The 13,565-nt window shown below is 39.8% G+C and overlaps 1 protein-coding gene across 1 annotated transcript in view; it reads left to right on the top strand.

The window, feature by feature from the left end:
- Window positions 1-13,565, top strand: part of DMD (dystrophin) — a gene marked incomplete at both ends in the record, with an annotated part of 1,915,324 nt that overhangs the window by 1,878,155 nt on the left and 23,604 nt on the right. Inside the window, 2 exon segments of the mRNA XM_084258879.1 lie at window positions 8,159-8,402; window positions 9,201-9,324. Of these exon segments, the coding sequence (XP_084115005.1) occupies window positions 8,159-8,402; window positions 9,201-9,324 (368 nt within the window).

The raw sequence follows: 13,565 nt of genomic DNA, 5'->3' as shown, positions 1-13,565 counted from the left end.
AAAGCTTGCTATTTTACTGTATTTGTCTGAAAACTGAACCAGACTTCTCCCAATGGTACTATTCCTGGGGACTAGACTTCCCATTTCTAAAACCTCTCCAATCCCAGTTTGCCTTTGGAATGATGAAGACTAGCTGCTGTCATTTTTGTCTTGGGGTTTGCCTGTCCACTTTATTTCCAAGCTTACCAATGAGGGATTCTTATAAATTCTTCTTCTGTTGAACTTTTCATTAAAGAAACTAAAGCCAATTACTGTTGTCAGGTTCCGTCTCTTGAAACTCAAACAAGAAATTATAGGTTCATGTGTTGAGATATATTAATCCTATACACTTGGTCCAAATATTTTATTACCCTAGTAATCAATGGACCTAATTGGGTGATTTTGTCACATGCCCAACAGATTAGGTCAGATCTAAGGAAATCTCATCGTTGTGATTCTAGCACAGAGACTTCATTTGCCCAGAGGCTCATCTGTGATAAACTTTACTACAACACTTCACAAATTCTGGGGATGCTATTGCTTGAATGGGTTGCTGCTAAAATCAAGTATTTTAGAGCTCCATTAGTAAATGATGAATCAGTTTCTACATGCTGAGTACATTCATTCATTCATTCTCTCTCTCTCTCTCTCTCTCTCCCCCTGCCCAAGTTCAGTAACTCTAAGATCACCTGAAATGAAAGCAATCCACTAAGTGCTTTCTTTTGATGGGCAGTTTTCAGCACACGTGAGGTTCTGAATGTACAAGGTCCAGAATATAGAGGAAAGAGTGAATACCAACAATGTATACTTAGCATGGACTGGAGAAGGTTGTACAGATAGAATGTAAGCCACACTGCTTCTCGAATCCTCCTGTAGGATTAATGCTTAAATCCCTTGCCTGAGCCAGCAAGTAGCAGAGCCTAGTCTTCCGTCCAGTTCCTTCTGACTCCATAGCCATGTTCTCAAACCCTGTTCTAATTCTCTCCCCAGCCATGGGTGGTAAGAGGCACCAAAAAGGAAATATGTCAAAAAATGTTATTTTTCTTTACATGTTTCCACGTCTTTAAAAATGCAGGCATCACTGAAAGAAATGGGACTTACAAAACCCCAGTAATGTTTAAATGACCTACATCACACCTTTGTACTGAGCCAGTGTTAGTAGGAAAAGGGATGGAGTTAAGAGCTCTGGATACATGAAAGGGGGGGGGGCAGTGTTTACAGAAAAAAATTAGAAACAAGAGCTGCAGGGGCCTAGGGGCCCTGCCATTCTTATTGTTTTGCTTAAGGCCAACCTAAAATAAGCATGCTTTTACTTCCCACCCTCTGAGCTGCTTCCTATACACTGATAGTGCCAAAGCCCATTAATTACTCTTCCCGTCCAGTTTAGGGGTATTTTTGAATTTGTGTTTGATGAAATTTTATAGTATAAATACATCCTGTTCATAGAATTTGTCTTTTTTCTAGAAACTGCTCATTTGTTAACGTTTCAGTTCTACGCAATTTACTACATTTGCCTGAAACCAGATTGGTAGCTATGATTTAGGTGCTTTTCATATAGACCCTGTGTGTGCTCTTGCTTGGTACTCAGTTGAATATACAGTCATTGATCACTGGAAAAAGTGACCTTCAGTTCTTTAGTTCCAAAATACCATCATAACTCTCATTACACATAATAGGAAAATCTCACGTAAAGAGCAGATGACCTACATTGAAAACACTTGACCTCTAAATTAATAGAAATCATATACACAGATTGTTGTAATATCCTTTATCATAACTAGCACGTAGCTGGCTGTGATTGCTAGAGGGGCCAGGGACACTCATGTTTTCAGCAGGTAGAGGTAAAGCCAATTTGATTTCTCTTAGTTGATTAAGAAATTTGTAAATGTAAATTTGTATCTGGATGACATTTATACACGTCAAGAGATAAGAGGTAAAATTAATCAGCTATAGCCACATAGTTGTAGAACGGATGAACATTTTAAGCCCTATGAAGATTAAGAAATTAATAATAGATGGGAGCCTTTTTTGAAGATGACTGGCTGCAGGAAGAAATCGTGGTGACAGAAGCCACGTGCAGTGAATCTGAATTAGTGCTCTTTAGGGAGCTACCAAAGGAATATAATTTACAAGATAATCAAGAACGTAAATAGATTCTCTGTGGAAGTGTCATCTGATCGCCGACATACTCCTCTGTGTTGAAATGACTCCATAAATACACTCCAACAATTAGTATCAATAGGGGTGAGGCATACGTGTATAAGTTGAATAAAAGCAAAATATACATCGATAATGACTGACAGCTAACTGTTGAGTATACTTGTGATTAAGCTTTATCAAACAACTCTCCTAGGAACAGTGGTATCTGATCTTTTATAGGAATGATCTCCCTGCCATGCTTTACAAATACCGTTCGTTTCCCAGAAAGTCAAGCACGATGATACTTTTAAAGGCATTAGCATAGATGTTTTTAAATATAAGAAAATGACTGAATTCAGTAAGGTTAAATGGCCTCATTTCACAACCCCCAACAAAATTGGCCCCAACACAGCTCTGTAACCATGACCATATTTATTAGAGAAAATGGAATAAAACTTCTCTAATTCAACCCCTTAAATACCCATTTTTTTTTTGCTGATAATCTTCAAAACAGTTTATAAATACCTTTCAAAGAGCATTTTTACTCAAAGCGAAAGACTTGGTTTCTGATCAGGATGGCTCTCGAGCTAATTTTGGCTTTTAAGACCTTTGGCATGACAGTTTGTCCTGCCTCAGAGACCAAAGAAGAAAAACCAGTCCCTCAAAATGAAGTTTGTTGTTGAGATTAACAGAAGCCTTATGTACGTCACATATTTGTTCAGGAGAAAGGCACCTGTTTGATTCTTTTAATCCTTTCCAGTGAATTCAGGTTTTAGTGAAGACTAAGGGAACCTTGACCAGCGTTTATAACACCAGCCTGTCCTGATAGGCTCCAGGTTACACTAAGATGATGAGCTCTTGTTTTAAGGCCTCGTACTCTGTTCCTACCATCTATCTTGTGGCAGATATTATATGGAGTGAAATGAAAAAAGACATACCTGGGCTTTAAAACAAGATGCGCATCACTGTGGATGAGAAAGGAACAGAGAACAGTGAGCCATGTGTGGGCCTAGGTTGTGGGATTTCAGCTTCTGCTGTAACAGCAGGGACTTGCATTCTCCTCACAAGGTGAGGGCCCAGAGTCAGGCGTTTAAAATCAGGGTCCCACAAATTCACACCTGAAGAGAGACAGAGAGACATGTACATACATACGGTTATACTTGAAAGGAAAATGATAAAGAGAACAACTTGGACTGCTTCTAGGCAGCCAATGGATCCAATGCAGAAGCCTGGGAAAGAAACCAGGAATGCAGTCAGGAAGAGCATCACAACCGGGTGATGAAATCAGTGGTGATGCTACACCACAAAGGAGCTACAAACTAGCAATGTATGATCTAGCCTTACACTAGAAGTCCCTGAGTGGCAGACAGGAGCAGCAGCCAAACAACTATCCATAGCGTTCAGGAGAGCAGACTCCACCCCTTTCAAAATCTAAAATCAAAGAAGTGAGCCAGCCCCTCGAAACTGACGTTGAGGGATGAAGTAAGCCCAGATGAAAGTAAAACGAGACAACAGTACAACCGACGTTTTAAGTACATCTGGGATGCACAAAAACAAGAAACTAAGAAAACAGAAATAGATGAACAGATGGATCTGAAAAAGATATCTCTGGAAATAAAAACTATCGTCACTGAAGTTACTAAACTCAATAAACAGTATAAATAAAGGCTGGATCCAGTCAGAGAAGATAAGGAAACTGAAAGATGATGGAGAATTGACCCTGAGACTTTAAAATACATCTAGTTTCAGAAGAAGGGAATGGCAGGAAATGGTAGAGAAGCAATATTTGAAGCTATAACAGCAAAGGATCTTCCAGAAGTGAAGAAAGATGTGAGTCTTTAAGGAAATGGTCTCCTGAGAGAAATTTCAAACATCTGGGAAGGCAAAAAAGGCATATGTAGAGTAATTGGTATTCTATGTAGCTTTGGGAAGCCCTGGCTGATTCCAATGAATCTGTTCTATTTTTCTCTGGGAATAAAAAAAGGAGAAATGTAATGTGTTGTATATATTAAGGCATGTTTTCTGAACAAAGGCACTCATAAGTAACTCATAAAAGGAGAGTTTTGTGGCCAACTAGACCCAGAGGATCTAAATACCAAGGAAGACCCCTCTAGAAAAGATAGTTTGTCAGTACCTGTGTGAAAAGTAGGCGAGAAGACAGTCATTGTTGTAGTATCCTGAAGTCTGTGTCTAAAAACAATGTTTTCAAAAAAGAACATCACAGATGACCCAATCTGGCAAAAAGAAAACTCTTGAATAGAATTCTGCATAAAAAGGGACTGTCAATTGGGACGTTTCAATGAAGGTGGATTTCTTTCTGTGAGGAATGGCAAGGGAAAAAATAAAAAAAAAGATTCCTGATGAATGAAACCTAGTGGACACTTGCTGTTGCTTCAGGTTCACAGAAACTTTTAGCTGGTTAGAAATTGGATTTAATTAATGTAGACAACTATATACATTGTTTCACACCCAGAGGACTACCTTGCAGAGTCTGGCTGAGGGTAAACTTATTTTGATAAATCTCTTATTATTGCTTTGTCAAAGTCGATTGCTATGAAACAAACTGCACCGACAGGTGTACCTGAAGACTGATAGCAGATAGGATTTCAATCAATACAGTAAGAGATTATGTTCCTGGAGATGAAAAAGGTCAGACATTGATTTCCTGCATGTCTATTTTTTTTTACATATTTATTTTTGCATACAAGAGCTGGGGTACAGGCCAGAGGTTTGGGGGCAGTGTGAGAGGATTCACCAGAGACAGAGTGGGGAATAGAACAGGCAGACTGACTGAGGAGAGCAGCGGGCCAGTTAGGAGAGGTCTGCTGCGCCATGTGGGTTGCTCCCTGGCCGGCGGGGGGATGGAACTCGTGCTGCAGAGGCTGCCTGCAGCTTCACAGGTTGTGTCTTAACCCCTTGAGCCACTAGGGAGGCTCTCCTGCATGTCTTTAAACAAACTGTTAGAAAATATGTAACATCGGGTCTAGGGTAGAGCTTAAAAAAAAAAAAAGAGTGCATGAAATTTTACTTCTGTTTCAAGGCAAAGATCCAGCACTGTGGAACATTTATTCCAGACCTGGAAGAAAATATTTTCTAACAGGGAACCCGGTCATGCAATCATATTACTTTGTCAAACTGGACAATGGGGAAACTTTTCTTGCCTGCTCAGCACTTCTATCTCAAAGATCTAGATCTCCCACATCTGTGGATAGGAAGTCGTGTCACCTACTGAAATATCAGAAATCTGTCTTCTCATTGGTGTTAATCACAAGTAGAAGAAAGATTCTAATCAGTCACTGGAGATGGAACAAAAGTACCCTCAACTGAATTGTATGCTCAGCAAATTCTAAAGTATTTGGAACCACTGCCATTATGAGTGATGTCAAAAGAAATATAATCAAAACAAAGTGAAATAGCCATGGAGATACTTAAATAAATCCATAGCAATTAACATTTGAGTAAAATTATATTACGTAAGGAACAATCAAGACCTTTTAATGCATCTGATGAATTAAAAGGAGAAAGTAACAATTACATTTTAACACTCCTATAACAAAAAATGATAGCTGCAAGGAATCAAAAATTATTTCAGCACTCTAGGTATAAAGCTTCTACCTTTCAAATGGGAAAGTATCATTTTTTTCAATGCTCAATGAACATTTACAGAAAATGAGTATGAGCTAAGCCATGAAAAACATAAGTGAAAAACCATTTGGAAATATAAAAACTGTATTCCTACATGACTATGGGTTGAACAAAAAGTCGCAATAGGAATTACAAAGTGCAATCGACTCAATTAAATCAAGATAGAGATCTCCAAACTTATGTATGCAATTCACGTGGCACCATCAAGAAGTAAATCTATAACCATACATGTATTAAACATAAAAATCAAATATAGACTATAAAAAGGAAATCAGTTCTCCCCATTCTAACCTCTAATTTCAGTGTAACTTAAAACCCAAAATTTCAGCAAGGATTTTCATGAAATATGAAAATTGGACTCAAATAAGGTGGAAGGGAGCAAAAGAACCCATTTTTTTTTTAATTGAGGTAATGCTGTTATGGATTGTTTATAGTTGGGAAGTATAGTATCCCCCTTCGGGTATAGATACTGTAGTGCACCCACAGTCCACTACCATAATCCACTGTGCTCGCTGTCCATCCGAATGCCTCAGTTCTATAGTCAGCTTTCAAGGGCTAGTTTTTGAGTTTAGCTTTATCTAACCCTTTGTCTGGTTTCTCTACTGCCCACATATAAGTGACACCATCTGATATTCGGAGCCAAGACCATTTTAAGGAAGAATCACGTGGGAGGACCTACCAGACACCGAGTTATTTAAAGCCATAGTGTGGAATCTGCACAGAAACATACAGCAGAGACACACAAATTAACCGACAGAATAGAACAGAGAGCTCCGAGAACATGTGTATATTTACACACACTTGATGTATTGCATAGATACCATTAGAAATGGAGGGCTATACATTGAATGGAGCCAGCCTAGTTTAATAGTAAGCATCGTGTGGGGCAGAGAGTAAAATAAGATCATATATTCACCCCAAAGACACAAGATTCTGGTCCTAAATGTGCAAAACAAAATTTTATATTTTAAAATGTAGCTCTGAGGAAGGTTTTGATAAAACATTAAAAGCAGGAAACGTGGAGGAATGCATTGCAATTTAGATTTTTCATACAACAGGATGCCATGAGCAAAGTTAATGATAAGTTATGAGTAGGAGATAACCTTTACTGCGCACATCACTGGCAAATGAGAGGCATCCAGAATATGGCAGAAATTTAAAGTTAAAAGAAAAAGGCAATCCAGTGATGGGTAAAGGAAACATGAAGAGCCAATGAAGAGGCTGAGAGAAGTTCACCCTCACCGATAGGACATTCAAATTAAAACACACAGATCGGCACCAAGTATTTGATGATGTGACCAAATGGAAAACCCTGTCACTACTAGTGGGAGAGAAAAATTGGTATAATATCGCTTATGAGTGCCATTTGGTAATAAGTAGCGATGCTGAAGGTGCTGTCAGAGCCCAGCAATTCCACATCTGTAAAGAATCTCTTAAACAGGTACCCAGGAGACAGGTAGAAGGAAGTTGCATCTTGGTTTCCAATAGTGAAAAGCTAGATACAACCTAAATATACATTGACAGGAGAATGGTGTTGGCATATTCAAGCAACAAATACAGCAGCTAAAATCACCAACTATTAAGTACCAACATGGATAAATCTTCAAAACGGTGTTGAAGGCAAAAAAAACAACTCTTAGAATGGTATGTACATTTTTAGACATAAAGTTCTAGAACATGCGAAATAATGCTGTTAGGTTGAGATGGCCATTTTTGTAAGTAAAAAAAAAAAAAAAACAGCTGGATAGCAACATCTTTATTAAGTGAAACCTAATATTTGTGGATACTTTCACGGTAATGATGGACGTGGAATTGTGGATGGTATTAGCCCTAGCCCCTTGGGAGGGAAGGGTGAGGCGGGTCTGTGGGGTGCTTCACTTTTAACTGTCATATATATTTTTTAAACTTTGAAGACAATAAGACAAATGTTACATTTATTAAAGCAGTGGGCTGGGTACATGGGTGTATTCTTACTGTGTTCGTAGACATTGCTGATGAAAATATTTGGTGATTTTTAAAAGCAAACTGAAGTGTTGACAGAGGTATAGAAGTTGTAATCTCATGGCATTATAAATATTTACAAACGACTAAATCCTTTGCTGCTTCCTTATCTGAACATAGCACTCATAAGGCTTTTAGCATAAAGTCAAAGGTTGAAAAGCATCTCCCTTCACACACCGGGCAGACGCTTCAAATTTTATTTTGTTGTTTTGTTGTTGTTTTTTTTAAGCATTTGCTAAGATTGTCCTCATAAAAACCATTCATTAAGTGCCTCTCTTTTGCTTGCTATTGTGTTTGGTGGTGGTCAGATGCATCTCTCTACCATGCTATATGACATCTGGTGACAATAGTCAACTTTCCCTTTGTTTTCTTTTTACTTCTTTGATGCAAACAGGAATCTTCAAGCAGAATATGACCGTCTAAAGCAGCAGCATGAACATAAAGGCCTGTCCCCACTGCCGTCCCCTCCTGAAATGATGCCCACCTCTCCCCAGAGTCCCCGGGATGCTGAGCTCATCGCTGAGGCCAAGCTACTACGTCAACACAAAGGCCGTCTGGAGGCCAGGATGCAAATCCTGGAGGATCACAATAAACAGCTGGAGTCACAGTTACATAGGCTCAGGCAGCTGCTGGAGCAAGTGAGGCCCACATCTCTCTGACATGGGAGATTTCCAAAACATGGTTTTTCCCCCTCTTAAACAAAACTAAACAGTAGCCTCTAGTCCCTTCTGTAAGTGTGACAGGCACCAGTTTGTGGAGTACTTAAAGTAGTACATGCCTAGCAAAGTGCAGAAGGAAAACTACTGCTGCTTTTCATATTTGTTCAAGACTGTATCCTGTAGAAATGTTTTCTCTTTGGCCAATGTGAAACTCATCCTGAAAAGAAAAATCCCAAGAGGTTTCCACTGGTTCTCTAAAAGGGATAATTTTACCTCTTCAAATGGAACTCTCTTTTTTGCCATTAGTCCCATGTTCTGGCTGCAGTTAGACTTATTATCTGGTGATCCTTTAGATTTTTTTCTTGCAACCCCTAACTTATAATTTTTTAACCTCCACTGAAGGCCCAATAAGATACGACGTTGCTGTTGTGGCTGTAACCTGCACATGGTCTTGGCTTTCTGGAAATTTTAAATAATGAGCTACGTTCTCTCCATCTTGTTAATATTAACAGTTTTGTGGTCTCACATGAGTTTCATGATTTTATTCTTTTGTCACTATAGGGTTTTCCCCCCCAAACTTATAAGAGGGCACAACTCAGATACTAAGATGATAGCCATGACTCGTATCAATAGTGATGTCCCAAAGGCAGTAATCTTGGGGAGGTTTCTAAGTAGGAAAGGTCATAACTTCTAAGTCCTGAGTCTCTGATATTTTTAGGTTTCTATATATTTTTGAGTGTTATGAAAAATAATTCTGTTTTCTTTTGGACGCCTTAGCCCCAGGCAGAGGCCAAGGTGAATGGTACAACGGTGTCCTCTCCTTCTACCTCTCTACAGAGGTCAGACAGCAGTCAGCCTATGCTGCTCCGGGTGGTTGGCAGTCAAACTTCAGAATCCATGGGTAAGTGTCTTAACTGCTCCCCAGTTTTGTTATCTGTTAGGGTCTGGAAATGGTGAAATATTTGTGTAGAGGTTCAAGTCATTAGCTCAATTATTTAATATCAGTTCTAAGACATCATCATACTTGCCTTGATGCCTTAGGGGATACAAAACTGAATGACAGAGTGTTAGCCCTCAAAGAGCAGGCCCCTCAGTTATTCAGAAAAAAGCTATCATGGTATTAACAAATCATTCATCTTGGAAGCCAGAGAAGGCTTTACGATAATTGGTGTTTGTGAAGGGTGGCGAAGGATGGAGTGGGAACCAAGCATACTGTGAAGAAGGAATATCACAAGAGATAAGGCCCTTGGGACGAGGGTGAGAAAGAAGTAAGAGTCCAGTTAGTAGAAAGTGCCCAAGGAGGAGGTAGAAGGGGAAACAGCTGCAGAGAAAAGTGGTAGTCCCATTACAGTGGCACAAATGTTGGGTAGAGATGTGTGATTCTCTTTCATAAGAGTCGGAGCCGTTGGAAATCACACGCCAGGATAGAGACATCTGAAAAACAGTTTCTAAAAACAGTGTATTCTGGCAGTATCTTGCCCACAGTAACACTTCCATAGGTGGTAATTATGAGGCCCAGATATGGGGAGTTCTGAGGGCCTAGGCTTGAGTGAGGAGAGCGATGGACTGGGAGGTGATGACTGTGAAACTATTATTGGACAACAGTGTGCCCAGGAACTGACTGGAAAATGGAGGAAAAAGAGATGATGTGGCTGGTGTAAAGATATATCCTCTTGATTATGGACATACTGTGTTTTAGGAACTGGCAGATCGAAGGACATGTCTGGAGGGAAGTTAAAGTGCAGGTGTATAACGAGTGTAAAGAGCAGGCTGTAGCGATTTGAAAGTGACGCCATAGTATTTATAGCTGAAGGGCATGAGTTGGTGCTTGGATACTGTGCCTCAGGGAAGACCTCCCTTTGGGTGCAGAAGCGGGGGAGTAGGGGTAGGTTCAAGGAAGATGTGGTCAAAAGAGCACATGTTGAAAGGGTGTGATGGGAGTGAGAGCTCACTAGATGACTGTAAATGCATCAGCCACTTCTGAGAAAGCATTTTCAGCCAAGAGAAGGGAAGTTGGAGAATTGGTCTTTTCAGTGAAATAAAAGACCAGGCAATTGTAAAAATAAGCAAGGTTTGAGGAGACACTTTCAGAACATTACCAAGTAGTGTAGGCTGAGGTAAAAGATGAATTTGCTGAGGCAATAGTCAACATGGTCTGTCATTCTTCAGCAGTGTTCTTTACTTAGCACTAGGTTCTAAGAAAACTAAAAGGATAAAAGGTCAAAGTGAGCCCAGTATTTGGCAGTGGTAACGAATGTGCTGTTAAAATAACCATGAAAGGGGCAGCCAGGCATCTGCTTGTTGCTTTTTCCTGCTCTGCCCGGCTAGACAATGGGGGATTTTAAGAAGGCTACAAAAACTTGGTTCATCCCCCTCATTTCTCCTTTTTTCTTCAGACACAGCATGAATCAGCCACATGCCCTATGCTTCCTTCCCCGCGGGTCCTAAACTGGTTACACTTGGCCCTCTCTGACCTTATCTCACAGAAAGGAAGAGACCTGTGACTCCTTGATTCCTCACAGAGTTCTGTTGCCTCAGTATCATGGTGTGTTGAGAAATTCACGTCATACTTAACACCCTCCAAGAGAGTGAAATAAAAGAGGCACAGTCCCTTACCAAAAAGAAAGAGTCAAGGATATGAGTTTTATGGTGGAAAATTAGGGGAGCACAGTCAGGAAAATATGAAAATCAAAAATCATGGAAGTAAAATACTTTCAAGCAGAGGCCTGCATCTTCCTGGGGGCCTCCCAGTGAGCTGCTGAGATTGTACATGGTGACCCCCTCGGGGCACAGTTTGTAGGATTGATAAGACAGGGTTGTTGGGCTCAGGCACAGAGTAGGGAGGAGCTGATGGTGGTAGACCAGGGTGGGAACGGAGAACAAAGAAGTGGTCAGGGGCAGACCCTCCTCCAGAGCTGTCAGCCTTGTAGGAAAGCCAAGTTTCAGTTCTTTTGTAAAGAAAGAGGAAATGTTTGGGGCCTTAGCACACCTCAGTGTTTCAGGGCAATCTCTGCATCAGATTCTCTTTCTCCACATGAGACCTGCATATGGCTAATGGACTGCTGGAACTACACATGATCGCTCAGGATACGCAAATATAGTATATGCCTTTGAAAAGTCTATTAACTTCTGAAAGCAGCTGAGTTTTAGTACCTCTGTTGTTATTTCCTAATGCAGGATTTTTCCTTTTTCCTTTTTTTTTAAGTAAGCAAAGCATGTGAAACTGAGTTGCCTATTTTAGCAGTCGGATTCAGAGCCCTGGGTCCTTAGAAGCATTAATTATTTAGGCTTGTCAACAACTGGCAGAGAGGCAGCATACCCAGGAAAGTACCCAAATTCAGTCCACATCAGACTGTGGCCCTGATGATTTGTGGAGCCGAGATGATCATGGCAGAACCAAGTGTAGTGAATGTAAACAGAAGTGCTGCATTCCAGTGGCTGAGTTAGGCTAAGAGAGAACTTGCCAGTATAAAATGGACAAGCTCTGTTGTTATATTTGCTCTCTGAAAGAAAAGACTGCATTCAAAGGTGACTTTTTTTTTTCCAACTGTATAAACCAAGTTGACTTAAGAAGGAAAAAAACCAACCATCTTCCAGAAGGAGGCACACAGGTATTTAAATAAATGCAATGTGTATCCTCGTGCCTTGAAGGTTTGAGATGCGGTAAGGCTGGGATTTGCTGAACCACAGTCTGGATGGCTGTATTCTTTAAGTATACAACCTTGATGACTTTTTAAAGTGAAATATGGGTGAAGTCCTCTTAGATATCCTGTCTAATGATTTGGATTGCTTCATCAGCCATGAAATATTTTTCACTGCTAAGTCTCTGTGCACTATATGTGTATTCCAAGCAGTTTAAAAAAAAAAAACTGAGACCATGTTTTAATGAAACTTACATTCTATTAGGAAAGACAAATTAACAAAGATTATCTTCTTTTAGCTTTCATGAGCTACAGACAGGAGTCTATGACTACCCAACGACGCCTTAACTCCTACCCAGTCTTTTCCAAAAGCAATTTATATTTTGTTTGTTTAATTAAAAATGCTTAAAGGTTCCTTAGCTTATTAGAACAATTTCTTACAGCAGAATTGCAATTAATGCTACATTTTCTTTTATATTTATTTACACACTTGAATATTAGTGTTTATATATCTATTGCATCCATTTACTTATAGTAACATCTATTTCTGTATATATGTGTATTAAATACATTATCTCTAAAGATATGTTTATGTATATAGTTTGTTGGTTCACTGACCCATTTAATGATTACGACGCCTCACACCTAAACACTGCACCACGTATCTCAGGAAGTGAAAAGATACTTTTGGGAAATGAACACTGATACAATACTATTATATAATTTATGCTCAAATACCCTCAATTCTGGCAATTGCACTCTTTTTATTTTTTCCATTCAGGAGCCAGTGAAGGGTCATGCTTTGCATTTAGTCATCACTTCTCTTTAGTCCCCTTTCATCTAGAACACTTCCCCGGTCTCCCTACATTTTTCATGACACTGACATTTCAGAAAAGGTCAGGCCAGTTATTTTGTAGAATGGCCCTCAATTTGGATTTGCCTGCTCGTTTCATCCTGATTTGATTCACGTTAAATATTTTACACCAAATGACTATAGAGGTGATGTAGCATTCTCAATGTGCCATCACCTCAAGGCTTTCCTCAAAACTCCCCATTCCATGGACGCTGCTGTGTTCGTAATTGTAAGTCAATATTGCCAACCCAGATCTCCCTCCTGAGTATCTTCCCAATAAAACCATGGATGAAAATGTAACCCAATCTGAATTCATGGTCAACCGCTGGAACCACTCCAGTTTTCCAAACTATACAAAGAGCCATTTTCCACACCTTCTCCCTTTACCTACCCCCTTTTTTTTTTTACCTTCATTGAGGTATAAATGATACACCAAAAAATTGCACACATGTTATCTCTATTCACCCATGCAGCCATCACTGCCAAGTCCCACCCACCAACTGTATCAGCATTCTTCTCCTTACGCTTTTTTAAGTCTTCTGTTGCCTACAAAATAAAGTCCATGCTCCTTAGCGTTTTATTCAGAGTCCACCTTCCTCTCCAACCCAATCTCTTACGGCCCTCAAGCATGAACTCTCTGGCTCCATT

Source organism: Talpa europaea, assembly GCF_964194135.1.
Source record: "Talpa europaea genome assembly, chromosome: X".
NCBI classification, from domain to species: domain Eukaryota; kingdom Metazoa; phylum Chordata; class Mammalia; order Eulipotyphla; family Talpidae; genus Talpa; species Talpa europaea.
The sequence above is the reverse complement of the archived record's forward strand: the minus strand, read 5'-3'. Positions and strand labels throughout refer to the sequence as shown.